The 24,656-nt window shown below is 44.1% G+C and overlaps 1 protein-coding gene across 1 annotated transcript; it reads left to right on the top strand.

The window, feature by feature from the left end:
• The first annotated feature begins 3,709 nt into the window (after positions 1-3,709).
• Positions 3,710-19,552, top strand: LOC146623512 (uncharacterized). Its single transcript, XM_085365959.1, has 6 exons — positions 3,710-3,886; positions 4,000-4,113; positions 7,093-7,149; positions 14,177-14,422; positions 14,543-14,665; positions 19,478-19,552. The coding sequence occupies exons 1-6, from the start codon at positions 3,710-3,712 to the stop codon at positions 19,550-19,552; spliced, it is 792 nt and encodes a 263-aa protein (XP_085222085.1).
• The last annotated feature ends 5,104 nt before the right edge of the window (positions 19,553-24,656 follow it).

The raw sequence follows: 24,656 nt of genomic DNA, 5'->3' as shown, positions 1-24,656 counted from the left end.
ACTGTGTCTGATGTGACTTTGTCTCATGTCCTGAAAATGGTAACAACTGGACGTTTCCCAGCAGCAAAGGACACAGATCAAGACCTGTCACCTTATCTGCTGCAAGAACTCACAATACAGCAGGGATACCTCATGTGGGGCGTAAGGGTGGTTGTGCCACCTAAGCTGCGCTCTCGTGTCCTGAAGAGCTCCACACAGCACATCCAGGGATAGTAAGGATGAAGAACTTAGCTCGCAGCTATGTTTGGTGGCCTGGCATTGAGTCACAAATTGAGCTTCAAGCTAAAGCCTGCTACTCTTGTCAGCGTGTGCAAAAAGAGCCTGGGTTAGCACCTTTGCACCCTTGGCTGTAGCCTTCCTGTCCGTGGGAACGGATCCATGTGGATTTTGCGGGTCCATTCGAAGGTCACATGTACCTGGTGGTGGTAGACGCATATTCCAAGTGGCCTGAGGTGCATATTATGGATGGCACCACAGCTGGTAAAACCATACAAGTGCTACAGGGTCTCTTTAGTCGCCATGGCATCCCTCACGTCCTGGTGAGTGATAATGGACCGCAGTTCTGTTTTGAGGAATTCAGGGTGTTCCTGAAAGCTAATGGAGTCAAACACATCCACTCCGTGCCATACCATCCTGCCACTAATGGTTTTGCTGAGCGTTTTGTGCAGACATTCAAGCATGCATTGAAAGCTTCCAGGGGTACAGCACCTGTGCAGCAGCACCTTGATGCGTTCCTCTTGACATATCGCAACACTCCCCATGCAATGACTAGAGAAACGCCAGCTATCTTGTTCATTGGACGCAAGCTGCGCTCTCGGCTGGATTTTCTGAAGCCCAGTGTGGTCGGAGCAGTGCGTCGACAGCAACACTCCAGGGACAGATGGTTCACTGTTGGCGAGCCTGTCCTAGTGTGTGACTATAGGAAGGGAGAGGACAAGTGGACGCACGGTGTCGTACTGGAGAAGACTGGGCCAGTGGTGAATGTGGGAGCACAAGGAGTGTGGAAACGTCATGTGCCACGGTCACATTGTCATGGTCCTGAGTCTGCAGACTCAGTGTTTTGTGTTTCTTTATGCTTTTGTTTATTCTGAGTATATATTCTTTTATAATTTGCCATTTGTTAGGTTTGTGTGCTGTGCCTGCCCTGGTCCCACTTCTGTGTTCTGTCTGTCTATGGTGTCACACTGTCTGTTTGTGAATCTGTCTGTTTAGTTCAGTGTCTTGTCTGGTTCTCGGTGTCTGAGTTTCGGTTTTATTCTGAAGGTCCCCGTCTCATGTGAGTGTGTTCACTTTACGTTTCCCCTGTCCCGTCAGCTCTGATTTCTCACAGGTGTGTTGCCCTCCTGTCTCTCGTCCCCTGATTACTGCTGTGTGTATTTAAGCCCTGTGTGTTCTCCTGCCTGTTGCTGGTTCATCTGTGTTCAGTTCCTCTGTCTGTGTCTCTCTGCCCCGCACCCTGTTTCTTTTGCTCTCAGGTTTGTCATTTAGTTCTCCCAGTTTAGGTTTCTCCAGTCATCTGTCATTCCTCACTGCCTGTTCTGTCACTGCCACTTCTGTAAATAAACGTCACGCTCATCACCAGTCAACTGCCTGTATTTTGGGTTTGAGATATTATGTATGAACCAAGATTTATGGTATGCTGTACAAGCTATCAACAGTAGGGGGCACCACGCCCAGTTATGTGTGTGTGTAACTTCTGTGTTATGTTAATAAAGAGAAGAAGTCAACATGTAAACAAGCTACTGTGTGTATCAGTCTGACTCTGTATAAGCCCTAATAGTGTACTGACACCATAGAGGGAATATAACAAAAATATTTATTATAAAGTTGCTGATCAAGTTTATTTCAAATGTTTGAAGTTCAAGTTTGCCATGTTTGCTGAAAATATTTCTTTAACTCTTGACATGAACTGAACATAAACTTGTGGCTCCTCTCATGTCACTGCTACCTTTTCTGCAGGTGTTACCTTATACATCATATTTTTTATGCTCACCTTTCTCACAACCGAGAGCATAAAGAGGAGGTGCTATTGGTAACAGGTTTGGCCAGCTCTTGGTTTCCTCTTTCCAGTGTACCGCTTACTTGATCAGACTTGTTTGCTTTTCAAACGGAGGTGTTTAAGTTTTTGTTCTTCACTAACAGGTAAGTCTTTCATGTTTGATTCAGCTTGTAATTCAGACTAATTAAGAGTTGTGTATTTATGTAAAAAATGTGGTTTAATCTAATCGTTGTTCATTTATCTCCATGTTGTAAGTTTTAACAACATCAGAAAACACATCAAGTTGAAACTGATTTTATGATTTCTGGAAGACAAAAATACAACTTATACAGTAAGAAGTCTAATAATAAATATAAAATATAGTACATATATTTATTGATTGGTACAGGGGTTTCGGGTTATGGGTGGAAAACAACACAAAAACATGACTTCCTTGTTCCTTGAACAAGAGCGTGCAGTAAATAAAGCTGGGGCGTGGTGCTGACATCACTATGTGCTGCACATTTATCTGCTAAAACTGTGGATTTAACTACATTTCTGGAGTTTTTGAAATGTGTTGCATTAAATAGAAAAGGTTTCTTTTATTTAGCTTTGTTGATATAAATGTGGCAACGATTATTGAGAAAGAGATTTTTCATGTAACAACTGAGGGAGGAAGTAGAAACAATTCAGCAGAAATGAAAGATTAAAAAATTTATAATGACAACTTTTTGTCATGTGAGGCAGAGGCAGGCAGGAAGGGGATGCAAACACAGGACTCTAGTTTTAGTTCTAGAAAACTAGAACTAAAACTCCAAACCAGAAACACAGGGAGACTTACACACATGAGGAGGTACAACAGGACAAAAGGCAAAGGAACACACAGGGTTTAAATATACAAGGGAATAATGAGGGAATGGGATGTAGGAGGGAAACACAGCTGGGATTAATTAGACATAACAAGACAAGGGGAAGAAAAATTAGACACACTGACATTGGACATGGGACTGTCAAAGTAAAACAGGAAATAACACAAACATCGAACCAGGAAAATAAGACACAACAGAAGGAACACAAGGGAGGCACAGAGACAAAACCTAAAGGAAATCACAGCAGTGCTAAAGAAAAACTAAGGAACAGAAAATACAAAAAAACAAATCATGAAAAACCCAGAACATTGAATAAACAAAAACCGAAACATGGAGTCACCCTACTACAGACCATCACACTTTTATTATGAATATAATTGTTATTATTATTATGCCAGAAATTATCTATAGAGACCAAAGTCATTTTTGTAGCACACGACAAACTTTTTTCTGCTGTGAAGTGAAAATTTTAACATAGAAGTTTATGACACGTGACCTGCTGTTGTAGCTGACACAGTAAAGGGACTGGGTACATCACTGCGGGATTCCATTTTCAGCACCTGGAGGTTGCCTTTCCATGTAAAACATTCTTGTAAACTAGTATCAGCACAGTGTTATCCATATGAAGAACCCGTGTCACCTGTTAAAGCCAACTTGAGAGCGTGCAGTGATGTGACAGTGTCCCAGCATCAAGTCGGTTTAATTAATTAAAAGATTACTTTTAAAATTCTTTTTAAAGCTCCTTTGGTGGAAAGTGAAGGGAAGTGAGGTGTGTGGGTTTAATTGTTTTTCCACTAAGACTTTAATCTGATTCTTATTTCAGTTTTTTCTTGTCTCTCAGTCTCCAGGATCTCAAGACAGGATGTCAGTGACTGTGTCCAAGGCTGATGGGGTCACTGTACTCACTCTGACCACTGACCCCCAAAGTCCTTGGCCTCCTCTGTGTCAGATCTTCAAGAACCTTTGCTACATTCCAGTGTGCTGCACTGTGTCTCAGCACCTGAGAAGTCTCAACAGAGCTTCTCAGACAGTGCTGGGGGTGAGCTACAACCATCTACACATCACATTTTATATTATGCCTATTTTTTAATTTGTAGTTTTTTCTTAAAGTGCACAATGTTCACTGTTCATACTGTACTTCATTTTTCACAGACGCTGCACATAATGATCGGGCTGCTCAACATTGGATTTGGACTTATACTCTATAACGATTGGACCTCCCCTTACATACACTACTTAGACTTTCCATTTTGGTTGGGTGCATTGGTAAGGAAATAATGATGGAATGAATGTATATATATATATATATATATATACATATTAGGGGTGCAACGATACACAAAATTCACGGTTCGGTTCGGTTCGATACTTTGGTGTCACAGTTCGATATTTTTTCGATACAAAAAAAATGTTCATGCCTTTTTAATTTGTCATTTATTAAAATTATAAATATATATTTTAACTCAAAAGTACAGTTTTTAAATTTAACCCTAACCCTTGTGCGTGTTTTTTATTTTGACAGCGAATACGCACCTGCGGACCACTTATGTGCAGCCCTGTTTATTTAGCTCATCATATTGCAGCCACAGAAATTCTTTTGTCCATGAAACCATAAAGCTGCACTTTCTTTTTTCCTTATAGTCTGATTTGTCATAACTTCTCCGTTTTGTGGTAAGCTTTTCTTTGGCTGTCACTTCTTCACCCTGACCGGTCTTATTTGGCTCAGCAGAACTAAAATATATATCTGTCTGTGAAGGTTCTCAGTCATCCAGGTCATAGTCAAATATATATCCTGCTGCTTTTAAACACGCACTCACATAAGCTCAGCGATTCTCTGCGCGATCAACCTCTCACATGTTTAAGCTTGCTGCGGGAGATTTCACTTGTCATGTTTGCATAGTAAGCTAACAATTAATAAGATGATGTCAGAGGAATTGGTGCACAAATTATCATCACTCACAGATCAGTGCTGTCGCTCTCTATACACAGTTCGCGCCATTGCAAAGTGAAAGCAAAAAAACAAGCGCAAATTCAAACGCGATTTCAATATGTCACATATTGACAGTGGCTCACCGATGCCAATGACATAATTACCCAGCTACATTTCCGAAAGAATGCAAAAGCATTGACATATATTTTTCCTACAATAGCCCGACGGGCAGGGAAGAGATAGATTTTGGTACCCCGACTGAAAAAATCGCTAGCCCCGGGACGTCGGGCTAGCGATATTGCAAGCCCTGTATCTGATTGAGGAATCACTCATCTTTGGAAAAGAGAGTTTATTACAGAGAAATGTCTCTTTCCAAAATAAAAGCTATACTATCCGCTTCTTCTGGGCTATATTCTCAGCAGCATAAGGAGAATCATGTGCTAACAGCTGTCTAAATGACTCGGCTAAAGTTAGTAGCATGCTTGCTTGTTTTTTTTCTGCTTCCACTTGTCTTTGCACTAGGATGATGTCGGCGTAAATGTGCAGTCATATTCGTTGTGTTCCCACTAGTGCTGTCAGGTTAATCTCGTTGAAATGACCTTAACGCCACAACACGGCAAATCTCCGTTAACGAGCTACCGCCGATCGCCCCGTGCATGGGGCTAGACGGCCAACACGTTAACGAGCTAACTGCGCTAACACACTAGTTCTCACCCATGTAATTCAGCATTGCATGGCACATCCAACATACTGTTTTACTTTAGTCCATGACTCGCTTACCTTCAGGGTCATACGTCACATGAAAACCAAAATAATTCCAAACGCCAGATCTGAATGAGGGTGGGGGAGGTCCATGTTGTAAGGAGAGCTTAACTTCTGTCTCGCTAGCTTGCCCTGCGCTCTTCCTTCTGACGATGCTGTCTGTGTTGAGCGCTCAGTGAATCTGCGTTCGACTACTCCGCCTAGGCTGCACTGTCGACCCTAGGCGGAGTAGTCGAACGCAGATTCACTGAGCGCTCAACACAGACAGCATCGTCAGAAGGAAAGTTGATAAAATAAATTACAAATTTTGTATTGTTCGATACATATGCGTACCGAACCGAAAGCACTGTATCGAGCGGTTCAATATCGATACGAATATCGTTGCACCCCTAATATATATATATATTAGGGGTGCAACGATATTGAACCGTATATATATATGTGCATACATGCATTGTCTAATAAGCAGCACAGTGGTTGTTATTGTTGCCTGATAGCAACAAGGTTCTGGACTGGGTGTCAGTTGTGTGCGAGTTATTTCTGGGTGATCCGGTTTCCTCCACAGCCCAAAGATGTGTTTCATGTTAACTTGTAATTCTAAATTGTCCTTAGGAGTGGAAATGAGAGTGTGTGGTTGTCTGTTTGTCATAAATTGGTCACCTGTGTTGCTCCCTTGTTAGTGAGATTTGGTTACGAAAAAAAGATGACCAGATTTGTTTTTCCATTTCACATCAGGTCATACTGGATACACAAGATGAGAAATGAAATGCCAACAAAGGGCCATGTAAACCAAACCTGTCACAGTAATGGAATAGGAATCAACTGAGTAATCTTTACGAGAAGATCATTTTGGGGGTCAAACATATCTTTCCTAAATATGTGACAGAAAGCTTAATTGCCAAGTTTTGTCCAAGATCTATCTAAGTGTGATGACACCAGTGCACATTTACACGCACCAGTTCATAGTGGCTCAAGAGTTGGGAGTTCGCCTTGTAATCGGAAGGTTGCCGGTTCGAGCCCCGGCTTGGACAGTCTCGGTCGTTGTGTCCTTGGGCAAGACACTTCACCCGTTGTCTACGGGTGGTGGTCAGAGGGCCCGGTGGCGCCAGTGTCCGGCAGCCTCGCCTCTGTCAGTGCGCCCCAGGGTGGCTGTGGCTACAATGTAGCTGCCATCACCAGTGTGTGAATGTGTGTGTGAATGGGTGGATGACTGGTTGTGTAAAGCGCTTTAGGGTCCTTAGGGACTAGTAAGGCACTATACAAATACAGGTCATTTACCATAGTTTTGCTAGGTTACATAAAAATTGGTTATAGTTCAAAATACCAGTTTACACAAACAAACCATACAATTTGTTTTTGTAAACAAACAAATTATATAGTCTTTCCAACCTCCTTAAACTGTACAATTGTTCTCTCATGGCGAAAAGTTTATTTACAACATATCCTGAGGGGATAAAATGTCCATAAAGACCCCTCTGTTTTCTCTGTTGCACTCAGTAAAAAGATGGATGTGAACTTTATTTATGTATTTATTTATTTTGTCTTTTGTCTAGTTCATCATGTTCGGCACTGTGTGCGTTTTGTCTGAGAAGTATCCAAGTCAATGTTTGGTGAGTATTTCAGCTGTAAAACATTTTCATATGATCTCTAAAGGACTTTTTGTTGTCATGTCTTATTCTTATTTGCATTCATGATAAATATATTAAACATGTACAGTATGTCCTACAGCATACACACACTTACATAAATACTGGAGGGAAGTTTGCGGAGAGAGGGCTTAACACCCCTCTAGTCTACATATAATTGCTAAATTATTTTTAGCAAATAAAATACTTTGATAAAAATGATTTCCCACTCCTGACCCCACCTCCAACTTTTTGCACTGCATCTTGAAACAGTTTATATTACAAACAACAATCAGGATGTTACATCCTCATCATGGAAAGATTGTCCACTGGCCTGTAGGTGTGAATAGACTGCAGAGTCCTGGCCTGATGAGGTAGCTCTTCTGTGTGGTGCCATCCATTTCTCCAAAGGTTGTTTGGTTTCCCTGATTCCCCAATTTTTGGCGGAGCATGTTCAGGGTTTTAAAAGCCACAGAGACGCGGTGTTTAGAAAAAATGAGTCTTAATTGTTCCGATGCTCATGACACATACAGGAACACAAAGGGTTTTCACTTAGGCAGCACTTGTCCTTCCCTCCTGGATCAGTTGGAGCTTTCTTTAGGAGCCTTCCCAGCTTTGACAAATTGTTATGACCCGGCTCTGCTAGGCGACAGCGGATGTAACATAAATGAGCCCAGAGACCAGGAGGTTAGATAAAAAGAAACACACGAGGTTTATTAACACAACTGAAAACCGTTAGTGAGAGGCACAGAAAAGAAGACCAGACACCAGCGAAGGAGGATAAGAAGGACAGACGCAACAACATTGTCATCCCCTATGTAGCCGGTGTATCAGAAAAACTCAGGAGAGTTTTCTCCAAGCATGACATCCCAGTGTATTTCAGACCCAGCAACACACTCAGACAGAAACTGGTTCACCCGAAAGACAAAACGCCAAAACACAAACTTAACAATGTGGTGTATGCTGTACAGTGTAGCGAGGAATGCTCAGACCTCTACATTGGAGAGACCAAACAGCCACTTCACAAGCGCATGGCACAACACAGAAGAGCCACCTCCACAGGACAAGACTCAGCAGTCCATCTGCATCTTAAGGATAAAGGACACTCTTTCGAGGATGCCAATGTTCACATTTTGGACAGAGAGGACAGATGGTTTGAAAGAGGAGTGAAAGAAGCCATCTATGTCCACTGTGAGCGACCATCTTTGAACAGAGGCGGGGTTTACGACACCAACTCTCTGCCATCTATAATCCAGTTTTGAGATCCCTTCCCAGACGCCTTAACGCCCACTCACATCCTGGGCCATCTGACCTCAGGAATTCGCATGACAAGGTGGGGCCAGGTTTCACAATGAACACACCCGAAACTCTGGCTGATTGGGACCCACACCCAGTTTCACACCTTGGCTCAGGTGATTAGAGGATCATCAGGGGGTCCTTTTGTCCCTCTGTGGGGGTCACTCCCACTAGGTTTATATCTGGGACTCTCCACCATTTGACCTTAGAACTGAAGAAGCTTCTCGGATGAGAGGTGAAACGTCTTCAAGCAACTTAAAGAAGTCCAGACGCTTTTCTTTGCAAGCTCCTTTGACCCGTTAGTGAAACAGCTCACTAGGCAATAGAGGGATTTTAGACAAACATAACAAACAACTCAAGTAACACTACTAACACCAGTAGAACACTATTCATCTAAACATCTCACGGGAGGCAACTCAAAACAAAGGCTCAAATGAAGGCAAAAGGAGGGACAATCTACACAGCCTGTTCGAGTCAACAAGTCCCTCTTCGAATGAAGAATCCTCAGCCTTTTATATTCTCAGGTAATTGCAGGCAGCTGTGTCATAATTGCAAGCAGCTGTGTCATTGGTCTGTCGTACTCAAGGCTCCTGCAGCAGCCAATGGTGTGAGTGGTCTGACACGCTCTGATCTGCATGAAGTTGGGGCGAGCATAGGTCCGGGCCAGCCAATCCCCCGTGAGTCCTGGAGCACTTTGATTTCCATAGAGGAAGGCGGGGCCACCTGAGGCCAGAGGCCGTAACACCCCTCCCCTTAAAATACCAACTATGTTGGGCAGAAGCAGACATTACAGAGTGTGAACAACAACAAAGAACAAACACAGTAAAACATGTTTACAAGCGGGACAGACCATCAGCTAAAACATTTTCAGACCCCTTTTTATGGTGAATACTTAAGTTGTATTCCTGCAACAACAGAGCCCAGCGCATAAGGCGCTGGTTATGATTAAACATGCGAGCAAGGAACACGAGTGGGTTGTGGTCGGTGTACACAACAAGAGGTAACATACTGGATCCCAGGTATACGTGAAAGTGCTGAAGAGCCAACAACAAAGCCAGGGTCTCCTTTTCAATGGTGGAGTAGTTTAACTGATTTTTTATTGAACTTGCGGGAAAAGTAACAAACGGGGTGGTTTAATCCCTGCAAGTCTTCTTGCAACAGCACTGCCCCAGCCCCAACAGCACTGGCATCAACCTCAAGTTTGAATGGTCGCGTCAAATCAGGTGCAGCTAACACAGGGGTGTGGCAGAGGAGGGCTTTTGCACTCTCAAAAGCATCTTGACATTCACTTGACCATATAAACTCAACCTTTGGGCTGAGTAGGTCAGTCAATGGCTTCACTACAGTGGAGAAATTTTTACAAAAGTTTCTGTAGTAGCCCACCATCCCCAGAAACCTACGCAACTCACGCCTAAGTACGTCACTGTAGCTTTGGCAAACTCACACTTAGCTAAGTTGAGAGTTAGAGTAGCTTGAGCCAAACGGTGAAATACCTGGTGTAACGTTTCCAAATGATCTTGCCATGTTTCAGTGTAAACTACTAGATCATCTAGGTAGGCACTGCAGTTGGACAGGCCATGGAGGACTTTATTTACTAGCCTCTGGAAGGTGGCAGGAGCGTTAAACATGCCGAAAGCCATGACTGTGTATTGTAGAAAATCATCAGGTGTAACAAAGGTAGAGATGTTAGAGGCACGTTCAGTTAAAGGGACCTGCCAGTAACCTTTAAGAAGATCTAATTTCGTGACATACTGAGCAGTCACAATACTGTCCACACAATCCTCAACTCTTGGGAGAGGATGTGAGTTAGCCACAGTCACAGAGTTCACCTTCCGGAAGTCTGTAATAAAGCGGGGCGAGCCATCTGGCTTAGATTCCACTATACAAGGCGAGCTCCAGGGGCTTTGACTGGGCTTCGCTAAGCCATGTTGCAGCAGATAGTCAGCCTCCTGTTTCATGAGCAAGCGCTTATGGGGGCTGGCTCGATAAGGATGCTGCTTAATAGGTTTAGCTCCCTGGACATCAATGTCATGCTCTTGCACCGTAGTGCAAGTTGGCACATCCCCGAATAAACAGGTGTATTCCCTAATCAAGGCAGTTATGTCTTCTTGCTGCTCCGAAGACAGATGCTCAAGCCAACTCGGCAATGCATTCAGCATTTCTGAGTTAGACAGACGGGGTCTAGAACAGGTGGGATAACTTATGTTTAAACCATCAACCTCGTCCACCCCTCCTTCCTCTAGGTGGCTTGAGGCTACAATAGGAGCACAGAACCCAGCAGGCTCTGGTGTTGACCGAGGATGGTACAGTTTCAACATGTTTATGTGACAGACGCGTGTTTTGCGTCTGCGGTCGGGAGTGCAAATTACATAATCTGTCTCCCCTCTCCATTCACAAACTTTAAAGGGGCCGCTATACCTAGCAGACAAGGCTGAGCCTGGAACAGGCAAGAGCACAAGAACTTGGTCACCCACCTGAAAGGTTCTTTTAACAGAAGCCTTATCATAATGGCGTTTCATCTTTCCCTGTGAAACGGCAAGGTGCTGTTTAGCCAGAGCGTTGGCTTGATTCAAACGCTCACGGAAGTGCTTTACATAACTGCTGACATTTACTTCGAAAACTCCATGTGGGCTCAAAAATGCCTCTTTCAGAGCTTTGAGGGGTCCCCGTGGCCTATGGCCAAATACCAGTTCAGAAGGACTAAAACCAAGTGACTCCTGCACAGCGTCACGGGCAGCAAATAACACAAATGGAACACCCTCATCCCAGCTCTTTTCAGACTTCAGGCAGTATTGGCGTAGCATCGTCTTTAAGGTCTGGTGCCACCGCTCTAATGCACCTTGCGATTCAGGATGATAAGCAGAGGACACGACATGCTTGACACCTAGAGTGCTAGCCACTTGTTTGAACAACTTAGATTGAAAGTTTGAGCCCTGGTCAGTCTGTATGACCTTTGGCAAGCCAAACACTGAAAAGAATGTTGTCAACGCCTTAACAACAGATTTTGCTGTAACCTTATGTAACGGGACAGCCTCGGGGAAACGGGTAGCTGCACACACGATCGTGAGAAGGTATTGCTTTCCTGATTTTGCTCTAGGTAGTGGACCCACACAGTCTACTATGACATGGTCAAATGGCTGATCCACTACAGGAATGGGACACAACGGAGCCGGGGGTATGACCTGATTAGGTTTACCTGCAATCTGACATACATGGCAACTGTTGCAAAATTTAGAAACATCATGCTTCATACCAGGCCAAAAGAAATGTTTTAATAGTAGCTGGTATGTTTTCGTGATGCCCAAGTGTCCCGACCACTGGCTTTCATTGGCAAGGGCCAGGATTTTCTGTCGGTACACAGAGGGCACGACAATCTGCACCTGGTGGAGACCATTGAAGCAGTAGAACATCATGTTCTACAAAATAGGCTTGTTGCTCTTTTTGCAAGTAACACTACTAGCACCAGTAGAACACTATTCATCTAAACATTTCACTGGAGGCAACTCAAAACAAAGGCTCAAATGGAGGCAGGAGGCAAAAGGCAAAAGGCGAGACAATCTTCACAGTCTGTTCGAGTCAACAAGTCCCTCTTCGAATGAAGCATCCTCAGCCTTTTATATTCTCAGGTAATTGCAGGCAGCTGTGTCATAATTGCAAGCAGCTGTGTCATTGGTCTGTCGTACTCAAGGCTCCTGCAGCAGCCAATGGTGTGAGTGGTCTGACACGCTCTGATCTGCATGAAGTTGGGGCGAGCATAGGTCTAGGCCAGCCAATCCCCCGTGAGTCCTGGAGCACTTTGATTTCCATAGAGGAAGGCCAGAGGCCGTAACACAAATGTCCAGCTGGGATAACCACATTTACTCAGGGCCTTCTTGAGGTGATGTTCTTCTGCTTCCCTGACCACTTTGTCTGTGGGGATGGTGTTCATTCTGTGTTGTAGCGCACTGGTAACACCCAGATTGTGCTCCACTGGATGGTGAGAGTCAAACCTTAAATACTGATCTGTATGCGTGGTTTTACGGTACACATCAATATTTAAATGTCTCTCGTTACTGATGGAAATCTTACAGTCTAAGAAGGCTAACCTGCAACTTTTCATATTCAATGGTACTCATGGCCACTGATCAATGGTCTTTGATCAGTAGTTGTAGATCAGAGGTCGTGACAATTTGCATACTAATGGTCAAGAAACTGACCTCACAGCCCATTGTTCATCAGTGGTGCTAGTTTCAGTAAGTATGCAAATGAGACTGAAGAGGATGGATGAGTGACCAAACGTTTCTCCCACTGAACCAGCTTTCTGGGATTTCCTTACCTGGATGATTGAGCATTCATGAAGACAACAGTCACAATAGATTTCCTGAGAGATTACACTGAATAGGGGATGTGATCCAGAACTCGTTCTGTTTCTATATTTCATTATGTCAAGAAGAATAAAGGAAGAGGAAAATGAAAAAGAGGCAGATTAGCTGGCTAAGGTTAAAAAACTGCTGCCTAAGTTTAAACGTAACTTCTGTACAATTATAATTCACGTCGAAGAAGCTCTCATTTTTTAGAAATCTGGCCAAATTAGTGAACCCCCCTCCACAAATCTGATTATCTAGACTTGGGACCAGGAAGCAGAGTTGCAGTTTTATTATGTGTCTCTGCAGCTTCTCTCCTCCTGTCACCCCCCCTTAAAAAGAAAAATCCCATCCTCTGAGAGACTGTGTCAGCTGCCAGACAAAAAAAAAGAACAAACAATCCAAAAACATTTAAAAAAAATCACAAAGAATAACAGCAAAGTCCACAACTATCCACAACTGCACCAAAGCGTTTTGAAAGCGCTCTCGAAATCGCATATATTTCCAAACAGAGCTGTCCCATTGCAGTGTGGATGTTTGAAAACGCAGACTTTCTAAAACGATGATGCATTTTAGTCATGTGATGCAGTCATGTGACCAATTAAACAAAGATAGCGGAGTGCATTATTCAGCAGCTGTTTTGATTTGTCTCAATTTTGACAGCCCTAAAAAAAGATTAACATCAGTTTGTACGTGCTCCAGATAGCTTTTATTCAAATTCTTTAATTTGCGCAAATTCACTCGCTTTTGCGCAGGACTGGAGCGTAAGCGTTTTGGGCCGTTTCAATGTGGACGCACAATTCTGTGAAAATGACTGAAAGCGCTAGTGTGGACGCAGAGAGTTTTCAGATGAAAACGCCATTTTCAAATCTATCCGGGCTAGTGTGGATGTAGCCTAAGGGGAGACAATGCTAGGGACACAGACATGAGACAAGGGACCGTCAAAGTAAAAAGACATGAACACAAGGGAGCACAGTGAACACCTAAACACTGGAAGAAAATAACAAAAAATCAGAAAACTAAAAATTGATAAACACAAAACATAAACATGGACTCACCAGATTCCGGACCATGACATCTACGACAGAGATTCCAAATCTGAAGAATCATCAGAATCAGATACTTCATTAATCTGAAGTGAAGAATAACATTAACAAACCAAAAACAGAAACCCCAAACCCAAATTCACAACCATCATATCCTAAAGCAGCAACTAGACAGAAACCAACATTTAGATTAATGAGGAATCCAGACATGACTACGTAAACATGTGTACTCACAGAGGCTATGATACTTTAGTCTAAGAATGCACTAAGTGTCATTTATGGTTTGGATATTTTCTTGTACATTAACTGGTCATTTTTGTTTTTCAGGTCATCCTTACTGTGATTCTGAATCTGGCTGGAGGTGCTTTTGCCATGACAGGCAGTGCACTGTACGGCGTTTATTTAGGAGACATTGGCTTTCGTTGGAACTATGATTGCTACAATGGCTACAATGGCTACAATGGTTACAATGGCTACAATGATTACGGGTATGGAAGGAAAACAATAAGGCCTCCATCTTTAGACGAAAAACTCCTTCAGGAGAAATGCTTGGAGGGCCAAGCAGTGCTGGTGGTAAGTTAGGGAAAGCAGAAAGAAAAATCGCACATATACACTATATGATACTATCTTATATACTGCAGTATATAACATTTTGAGACTTTAGATGAAACACTGTTGTTTGTGTCCCATCAGATGCTCCTGAGAAGCATCAGTGCTGTGATGATCACCTTGTCTGTTCTGGAGTTCTGTGTTGTGATAAGCTCTGCTGTCCTGGGAATTGAGGCTCTGAGTAACAAAGAAAAAGGACAAAACAAGGTAGATAATGGACAACACAATGGTTCAAACACATTCTGATAAACATGTTAAATAGTAGAAGATGTTGGCTGAACACATGAAGTGTTCTTGCAGGAATTCTGTTTGTTTTGTCTGAATATCAGTGAAACCAGGTAACAGTGAGTCTGTGCAGTGTTCTCATGCTCTCTACCAGTTTGAGTGAGTCAGTTAAAGTTTATATCTGATGTACAGACAGAGAGCAGGATGACAACATAAAACAAAACAACAGCCCATCATGACTTTAAGGCATGAAGCTCAGTCAGTCCCACGTCTGGCTCCCACATGGACCGGCCCAGGACAGCAAGTCCAGAGTTCAGGCTGCAGATTTTAGGGAGAGACTGTGTGAATCAGAGCTTCATGGTGGAACTGCTGCAGAGAGAGAGAGAGATCCTTGAGGAAGAAGAACTGTTGGGACTAATAAAAAGATAGACCAGAGGAAGTTTGAACAGCTGTGCCCAACTTTATGTTAGTTTGAAAAACAACAGCTTATCAAAATTTGTTTTAATAAGATCCATCCATCCATCCATCTTCATCCGCTTTATCCGAGGCCGTGTCGCGGGGGCTGCAGCCTAAGCAGAGAGACCCAGATCTCCCTCTCCCCAGCCACCTCCTCCACCCAGCCACCTCCTCCAGCTTATCCGGGGGAACACCAAGGCGTTACAAGGCCAGCTGAGAGATATAATCTATCCAGCATTTCCTGGGTCTGCCCCGGGGCCTCCTCCCGGTGGGACATGCCTAGGGTTGCCAACCGTCCCTTAAAAAACGGAATCGTCCCGTATTTCGAAACAAAAGTACACGTCCCGTATTGAGCTAATAAGGGACGCACTTTGTCCCGTAATACAGTGAGAATCAAAAGTAGTCTATAAATGTTAATGGAATTAACGCTTTGTTTGAAAACATAATTCCCAGCCCCTCTCCTGCTTTGTGACCAATGAGCTGACAGCACACTTATGACAATTCGAGTATGACGATTCAGATTACCGCTCATCTCATTGGTCGAGGAAAGGTCGCTTACGGAGAAAATACCGGAAGACAACAGATGACCACAACAAGAAGCATGGCCAACAGGGAAACAAACGCCGACACTGCGGTGCAAGTCTCGGACGACAGTACACCTAAAGCTGGGCAGACACTGTGCGATTTTTTCAGTCGCGTTATTCAGCTCCTGCTCAAACTGCACAATTGACTCGCAGGGGTTAAAAGTTGGTAGGTCACGATGCAGAGTCTCACACTATACGGCCCGATGCTCTGATGCGACCTGAGTGCTCACACTGTGCCTCCATAACATGAAGCTTGTAACAGAAAATCTGTCGCGCTCTCTCTCTGTCTTTCACTCACACAGACACACCACCACTACCATCAACTTTGCTAAATTGCTAATGAAAAACATTGATCAGGCAGCTGTGGTTGAGCAGCAATGTAAATCCAACTATTTTCATGGTTGTTGTGGTCGTGATAATTTTGTGAGGCCACATCGAAAAGGCTCGGATGAGCTTTCCAAAGTTCTACAAGTTGTGCCTCCATCGCTTGTGTCCAGATCACACGCTGCACTGCCGTGCTGCTCCGTCTTTTTCGCTGACATTTGTGTTTGCGCGTGCGCAGTGTGACAAACTGCGGTGACACCCTCACGACCAAGCGATTGATGATCGGGAGCTGGTCGTGAGGTGTTAATCGCTTCTCGTTACCCCACGTATACTACACGATGCACGATGAAGGCCAAAATCGGGCCGATCGCCAAATCGGTCGCACGACTCAAAAATCGGTTCAAAATGGGCCAAAAATCGCACAGTGTGAGCCCAGCATTACACTCACACAGACACACACACCACCACCATCAACTTTGCTAAATTGCTAATGAAAAACATTGATCGGGCAGCTGTGACTGAGCAGCAATGTAAATCCAACTATTTTCACGGTTGTTGTGGTCGTGATAATTTTGTGATGCCACATCGAAAAGGCTCGGATGAGCTTTGAAAAGTTCTACAAGTTGTGCCTCCATCGCTTGTGTCCAGATCACAGGCTGCACAGCCGTGCTGCTCCATCTTTTACACCAACGTTTACGTGTTTGCGCGCGAGCAGTGTGAGCGGCTGTGATGAGACCCTCACGAGCGATTGATGATCGGGAGCTGGTCGTGAGGTGTTAATCGCTTCTCGTTACCCCACGTATACTACACGACGCACGATGAAGATCACTCAAAAATCGGCTCAAAATGGGCCTAAAACCGCACAGTGTAAGCCCAGCATTAGAGCAGCAATGTTTGTTCCCCTCAGAGAAAGGGAAGAATGGGAAAAGGAAAACACCTGGCTGGAAAAAGTTAATATGGGCATGTGCAGTGAATATCAGCGCTATGTGGCCAGAAGTGTGATAATATAATTTATTTTGTGTAATAAACAACTGCAAGGATAGATGATTACAAATAGATGACTAATACATAAAAGTAATACATAGATGAATAATGATGATGAGTTAAGATGCGTAATCATGGGAACAAGCGGGTTTACAAACAGGAGCAGCTGATTAGCATTAGAAAAGCTGAAATAATACCTCAACTGAAGCCAATTGTACTAAATGCACTAAATGTGCACTGTTACAAGAATGTTTTTCTTTCTATTGTTTTCTATTATTTTAAGTTAAGCAGGACAGAGTTCTTTTAAAGAAAGATTTACTTATATTCTCAAAAGTTAAGCATGACAGGCTTCTGTTTAAGAAGGAGACCTGTTTTATTGTGTTAATGTTGTCATTTTGAGCTAAAAATAAATGGCTAAATGATCATTTGTTTCACATGTGTTCATATCACAAAGAATAAACATCTACTTAAATCAAATTCAAGTCAAATGGTTAAAAAAATAATTTCACACACAAAAAAAGAGCTAGAAAATTCACCACACTGGGAAGGGTGAAGACAACTGGGTCGCCCGGCCCTGGCCACGAGGTGTCCCTTATTTATTTTTCAGGGAGTTGGCAACCCTAGACATGCCTGAAACACCTCACCCAGGAGGCACCCAGGAGGCATCCTTGTCAGATGCCCGAACCACCTCAGCTGGCTCCTTTCGATGTGGAGCAGCAGCGGCTCTACTCTGAGCCCCTCCTGGATGGCCGAACGTCTCACCCTATCTCTAAGGGAGAGACCAGCCACCCTTCGGAGGAAGCTCATTTCTGCCGCTTGTATCCGCGATCTCGTTCTTTCGGTCACTGCCCACAGCTCGTGGCCATAGGTGAGGGTAGGGACGTAGATCGACTGGTAAATTGAGAGCTTCGCTTTTACACTCAGCTCCCTCTTCACCACGACGGACCGGTGCAGCATCCGCATCACTGCAGCCGCAGCCCCAATCCGTCTGTCGATCTCCGGCTCCCTTCTCCCATCACTCGCGAACAAGACCCCGAGATACTTGAACTCCTCCATTTGGGGCAGGAACTCATCCCCGACCTGGAGTGGGCACTCCACCCTTTCCCGGCTGAGAACCATAGCCTCAGATTTGGAGGTGCTGATCCTCATTCCCGCTGCTTCACACTTGGCTGCGAAGCGTTCCAGTGCAAGCTGGAGGCCCTCACCCGATGAAGCCAACAGAACCACATCATCCGCAAAAATCAGAGATGAGTGAAAGCCCTCCGCCACTTGGCTGCGCCTAGAAATCCTGTCCATAAAAATTATGAACAGAACTGTTTACAAAGGGCAGCCCTGGCGGAGCCCATCACCCACCGGGAACGAGTCCGACTTATTGCCGGCAATGCGAACCAAGCTCTTGCAACGGTTGTATAGGGATCGAATGGCCCGTAACAATGGGCCAGACACCCCATACTCCCGCAACACCTCCCACAGGACACCCCGAGGGACATGGTCGAATGCCTTCTCCAAGTCCACAAAACACATGTAGACTGGTTGGGCAAACTCCCATGCACCCTCAAGTATCCTCGAGAGGATAAAGAGCTGGTCCAGTGTTCCGCGACCAGGACGAAAACCGCATTGTTCCTCTTGTATCTGAGGTTCGACTAGCGGACGAACTCTCCTTTCCAGCACCCTGGCATAGACTTTCCCAGGGAGGCTGAGGAGCGTGATCCCCCTGTAGTTGGAACACACTCTCCGGTCTCCCTTCTTAAAGATGGGGACCATCACCCCGGTCTGCCAGTCCAGGGGTACTGCCCCTGATCTCCACACAACATTGTAGAGGCGTGTCAACCAGGACAGCCCTACAACGTCCAGAGCCTTCAGGAACTCGGGGCGGACCTCATCAACACCAGGGGCTCTGCCACCAAGGAGCTGTTTAACTGCCTCAGTGACCTCGCCCCCGGAGAGTGGCGGGTCATTCCCCTCATCCCCAGACTCTGCTCCCTCCTCGGAAGCTGTGTCAGTGGGATTAAAGAGGTCCTCGAAGTATTCCTTCCACCGCCTGACAATTTTCTCAGTCGACGTCAGCAGCGCTCTGCCAGCACTATACACAGTGCAGGTAGAGCACCGCTTTCCCCTCCTGAGACGCCTGACGGTTTGCCAGAATCTCTTCGAGGCAGTCCGAAAGTCTTTTTCCATGGCCTCTCCGAACTCCTCCAACACCCGAGTTTTTGCTTCAGCCACTGCCCGATCCGCATTCCGCTTCGCCTGTCGATACCTGTCGGCTGACTCCGGAGCTATTGTTTTAATAACAATAAAATAAATTGTAATTGCACTTTATTTTTAATGTCACCTTAAATGTTGATTCCTTTGTGTATTCCTGCATGAAAATGTCATCAAAGTGTGCACAGTCGTGTTTGTGACTGGAGGGAGTTTACACTTCACAAATATTATTTTTCTCTTTTAGAGCACTGACGACCCAGAGCTCTACAAACCTATGCTGGAGGAAGTCACTGCACAGCCTGTGGCATTAACAGCCTGACTCTGTTCACGAAATATCAGCGATTTACACACATTCTTACTAATAACTTACTGATAATATACGAATTATTACTGTGTTTTGATGTAGTGATGTATATCTTATGTTTAGTTAGATCCCAGCACCTGCGTATGTAAAAAATAATTGTTACAAGTCTTTTCTTTTCTTTCTTTTTTTACAGAAGTGTTTAAACAGGGAATGTCAGGTGGAGGTTGTTACTTTTAAATGAGGTTTGAAATTTTAAGAAACTCAAATTTTTACTTTTCTCAGCCTGTGCTGTAAAGGATTTCTTGGTATGTTCAATAAAACATGAAAAGTTCAGCTGTTGTGCGTTTTTTTTTTTAAATTCAGATTGTTTGCCTGTAATTGTGAATCAGATCGAGACCAAAACACATTCTCATTGCATTTGGAAGAAAAACAATAAAAGGTGAATCAAATAGACCATTACGGTAAGGCTGGGATGGTCAATGTGGTAAAGTAAATCCGTTGGGCATCTTCCCTCATCTTTAGACAATAATTCTGATGGAAAAAGAGCCAAACGGGACAGGCAAAAAAACAAAGAGAAAAAAAAAAAGGATGTAAATCCTTAGGTGACGGCCAAGCAAAAAACAAGGTCATAGTCCCCCCGTGAGAGGGGCCAGCGTGTAAGAGTTTGTGGAATGTTCTTTGTCTGTGTCTCTGTATATAAGATGTAAGGGCGATGGCCACAATTCAGAGATGGTCCTGGTGTTTCACTGGGATGCTCTCTCCACATTGCAATGTGTTTATTAAACCCACTTCAACTCAAGCTCACTGGGTGTGTTGAAGGTTATTGTTAAAATTTCCATAACACAAGAAAGGTGTGGTTTGTGTCTATGAACAGTGAACACCCGTGTGTACACCTGTGTGCACACCTGTATGGATGAGCGTGTTATTATTCAAATGGTTTCTCCATATAATCATCTTCTAGGGGGTATGGGGAGCCATAGCCCCGTCCCCCAGGTCATGAAGCAGGCATTGAGGAGATCAGGCCCGAGACATCCAGAGGCCCCAAGAGCCCAAGGAGGACCATCGGAGGGGCATCCTTGCCACCCTCCTGGGAATAACTGAGTAGAGCCCCAGACAAGAGGCCAACCAGCAGCCATGGAGCAGAAACCAGAGGGGGCTGCAGTGGCGTTCCCGCCAGCTGTGCCCAAGTGAACCAAACCGTAGGCCCAGAGGCCTGAGGGCCCTCCATCCCCCGGAGGAGACCTGACCAAGCCCGGCCCCTCCAAGGAGCCACCAGGAGTGAACTGGTACATACCTGAGTGCCCAGCCCAAAAACCACCAACCGACACCTGAGGGCATCAGCAACCAGCAGGGAGTGTAGTGAGAGGAGATAGGCTTCCATACTCTGGAGGGCCTGAGATGTTCCCAGACGTGGAGTCTAAGACCCGACCTGACATATAGACACAGACACAAACATGCATTCCCCCCCCCCCCCCCTCCCCCCCATGGACGCATATACAAATACTCAGCACTCACCCAATGTAAAGGCAGACACTAATGGACACTGTACACACAATCATACTCCCCAAACATACTCTATACCCCATGTCCAGGTAAACTCACCCCCCGAGGGTGAAACCACACATAGACCCAGGAGATGTTGCCCTCTCCTTTCGGGTGGAGGCAAGCAGACATCCCAGACCCCAGTCGGACAGCCAATATCTCCTCCCAGCCCCTCCGCCCCGATGGCTAACAGAGAACAGGAGTGTGTGAAGACCCCATACCTCCCTCCTCCCGCTCATGTGTAGTGTGCTGCGTGTTGTTCTAAAGTGCATTTAAAACACGGGAGGGCATGGTGCTTCCTGCCAGAGAGCAGCAGGTGTAGCACGAGCCCTCCTCAGAACCCTCAATGTCTACATGCATTTAAAATTGAGAGGAGGTATAGTGCTGGCGGAGCGCTGCTGACGTTGGCTGAGAAAATTGTCAGGCGGTGGAAGGAATACTTCGAGGACCTCCTTAATCCCACTGACACGTCTTCCGAGGAGGAAGCAGAGTCTGGGGATGAGGGGAATGACCCGCCAATTTCCGGCGAGGCGAGGCGAGGCTGCCATATCGCCCCTCTGGCCATCACCAGTAGGCAGCAGGTGAAGAGTCTTGACCACGGACACAATACAGAGAGTGTCCGAGCCGGGGCTCGAACCGGCAATCTTCTGATCACAAGCGAACTGCCTACTCTTGAACCACGATCGCCCTAAACAGCAATGATAATAATACTTATGTGAAGTAACACAAGCTTATAGGAATCATGTTATATACTTTTCCATAGCATTACATTTGAATTCAACAGTTCAATCTTTCAAATAACGGACAGATATTTGTGAAATCATGATACATTTGTGAATGTATTTTAACAATCTAAATATGCATATGTACAGACAGATACATTTAATAATCATGAAAATTATGTTTTATTACATTACAGTGATTTAACGTTAATTTACATTTGAAATGTGGAATCACAGTCTATTTACGTAACTTTAATGATATTCTAGAAGAACAGAACAAAACTGTAAAATGAACAATAAAATACTTTCATATTAGGATTTTTTCCCACAGTGCAGCCATACCCGCGACCTTGTGGTTGTTAGTTCACATCCATTGGCCAATGCTTAGCTTCATGTTATTATGTGTCCCAACATCCAATGGCATGTCACATTGTTTTCATGGCCACACCCTCACCCCAGGTGCAGAGGCCTATTTCTGGTCAGGAATGTTGTGAATACTTTGAGATTTATATTAATTGCAATTCCTACCTCTACATTTATTTTTTTAAATATATAATTAGCACATCATGGCCGTGCAATGTTTTATATGGGTTTTTTTTTGTTTTTATTCCTATTAATTATATTTTTAACTTGTCTCTGAATTATTGAATCAGACCAAGATGACATGAAATTTTCAGCAAAATTAGAATTCAAATATTTTGAGTAGCACAACATTAATCATCTCCGTCCTTTTCTCACCCCACATGTCGCTGCCATTCTTGTCCATAGCCTTGTTACTTCCCGGATTGATTATTGTAATTCACTTCTTTTTGGTCTTACTCAAAAATCCACCCACAAGCTCCAACGTGTCCAGGACTCTGCTGCCCGTATTATCACCAGGACCCCTTCTGTCCACCACATCACTCCTGTCCTGCAGCAGCTTCATTGGCTCCTGGTCAAATATCGCATCAATTTCAAAATACTCTTGCACAAATTTAAGGCTATTCATCATCTCTCTCCTCCATATCTCTCTGATCTGGTTCAGATCACCGCCCCATCTCGGTGTCTTAGATCTTCTTCTTCCCTTTCTCTCTCTGTCCCCTCCCCCCGTCTTGCCACCATGGGTAGCAGGGCTTTCAGCTACTCTGCTCCTCGACTCTGGGATTCCCTTCCTCCTGATTTAAGAAATATCTCTTCCTTCTCTCTCTTTAAGTCATAACTCAAAACTCATTTGTTCAAAATAGCTTATCAAACATAGCTTCTCCACTCGGCTATTTTCAATTTGATTTATGTCTTATGCTTTTATGATTGTGTAAACTGCTTGCTTTTATGTTGCTGTTATTATTCTACCGTGTACAGTGTCCTTGAGTGTTCTGAAAGGTGCGTTCAAATAAAATGTATTATTATTATTTTTCCACCAATACAAAAGGGCTGTTTTTTGTTTTGTTTTGTTTTTATTTTTTGCTCATAAGCAGAGAGTGCTTGCTAGCGCTGTCTTTAGACAGTAAATGTGACGAAACTATTCAGGAAAAAACGCTGCGTATATATTGTTTATCATGACTCTGGGTTTACGTGGCCTATCAACACCATTTAAAAACTGGTATATATCACCTTGTTGCTTTGTCATCTTGAAGTGGTCATGTGATTGGCTTACCACGACTACTTTATTCTTCCTCAGTCAAACAGCAGCACTCGTGCAATTGTTTTGCCCCCCCTGAGCTCCAGGTGTTGTGCCAAAAAGTGATCATCTGGTAGAAAGTGATTGCTGTCTGCGGGAGCGCGCGCAGCTGCTTAAAGCTGTAGCGCCCAGATTACTTACATAGAGAGCTAAGTCTGTGCAACTGATGTAAGGTGCAGTAAGCTGAAGACAGCTTCAACCGTTGTTGAAAAATTGTAACGCGACCGCCCCGCATTTTCTTGTTGGTAACGGTAACGACATTGTAACGATAGAAATAGTAATTAGTGTTGAATATCAACACTTCACTGAGTTCTTTTGATTTCTCATAGGCATCCGATGGAAGACAAAACCCTGCTCAGTACACCATTTCACACTTTATTCTGTTACACAATTACTTCTCGAAGGGAGATGCGTCCTGCATGACACGGTGCCGCGGTTCTCAAAATGGTTGTGTGCCCCTAACAGTTTTATTACAGAAGCAGAACGCTGTTATTCATCACTGGTTGCCTGTGGAGAAGTGGACACGGCTCATAACCTTTTTCTTGTAATTGTACAATAAAGGTGTAGTAAGAGTGTTGCTGTGACCACCAGAGAGTGCTGTTGTATTTCTTTCCTGTTTACTTTTTCCAAACTGTGCAGCAAACGCACCAAGTTTGTTAACAGGTGATTCTTTTAATTATGTTTGACTGATTGTCCCAATTAATTGTCAAAGGAGCTTGCAAAGAAAAGCGTCTGGACTTCTTTAAGTTGCTTTCAAGCAACTTAATTAAAGAAGTCCAGACGCTTTTCTTTGCAAGCTCCTTTGACTACGATGACCTGGATGACTGAGAACCTTCACAGACATACGTCCCAATTAATTAATTGTAATAAAAATCTTTATTATAAAGTTGCTGATCAAGTTTATTTGATGAATGTTTGAAGTTTAAGTTTGCCATGTTTGCTGAAAATATTTCTTTAACTCTTGACATGAACTGAACATAAACTTGTGGCTCCTCTCATGTCACTGCTACCTTTTCTGCAGGTGTTACCTTATACATCATATTTTTTATGCTCACCTTTCTCACAACCGAGAGCATAAAGAGGAGGTGCTATTGGTAACAGGTTTGGCCAGCTCTTGGTTTCCTCTTTCCAGTGTACCGCTTACTTGATCAGACTTGTTTGCTTTTCAAACGGAGGTGTTTAAGTTTTTGTTCTTCAC

This window comes from Diplotaxodon limnothrissa, linkage group LG11 (genome assembly GCF_057381915.1).
Source record: "Diplotaxodon limnothrissa isolate DT_005_m linkage group LG11, D_limnothrissa_male_GT1.1, whole genome shotgun sequence".
Classification (NCBI taxonomy): Eukaryota; Metazoa; Chordata; class Actinopteri; order Cichliformes; family Cichlidae; genus Diplotaxodon; species Diplotaxodon limnothrissa.
Note: the sequence above shows the minus strand (reverse complement) of the source record. Positions and strands in the feature narration are given on the sequence as shown.

Bases quoted from the DNA above. Each gene is read 5' to 3' on its own strand.
- LOC146623512 (XM_085365959.1), top strand. From the start codon at position 3,710: ATGTCAGTGACTGTGTCCAAGGCTGATGGGGTCACTGTACTCACTCTG. The intron at 7,150-14,176 runs GTGAGTATTTCA...TTTGTTTTTCAG, and splicing joins AGTATCCAAGTCAATGTTTG to GTCATCCTTACTGTGATTCT. The intron at 14,423-14,542 runs GTAAGTTAGGGA...GTGTCCCATCAG, and splicing joins AGGGCCAAGCAGTGCTGGTG to ATGCTCCTGAGAAGCATCAG.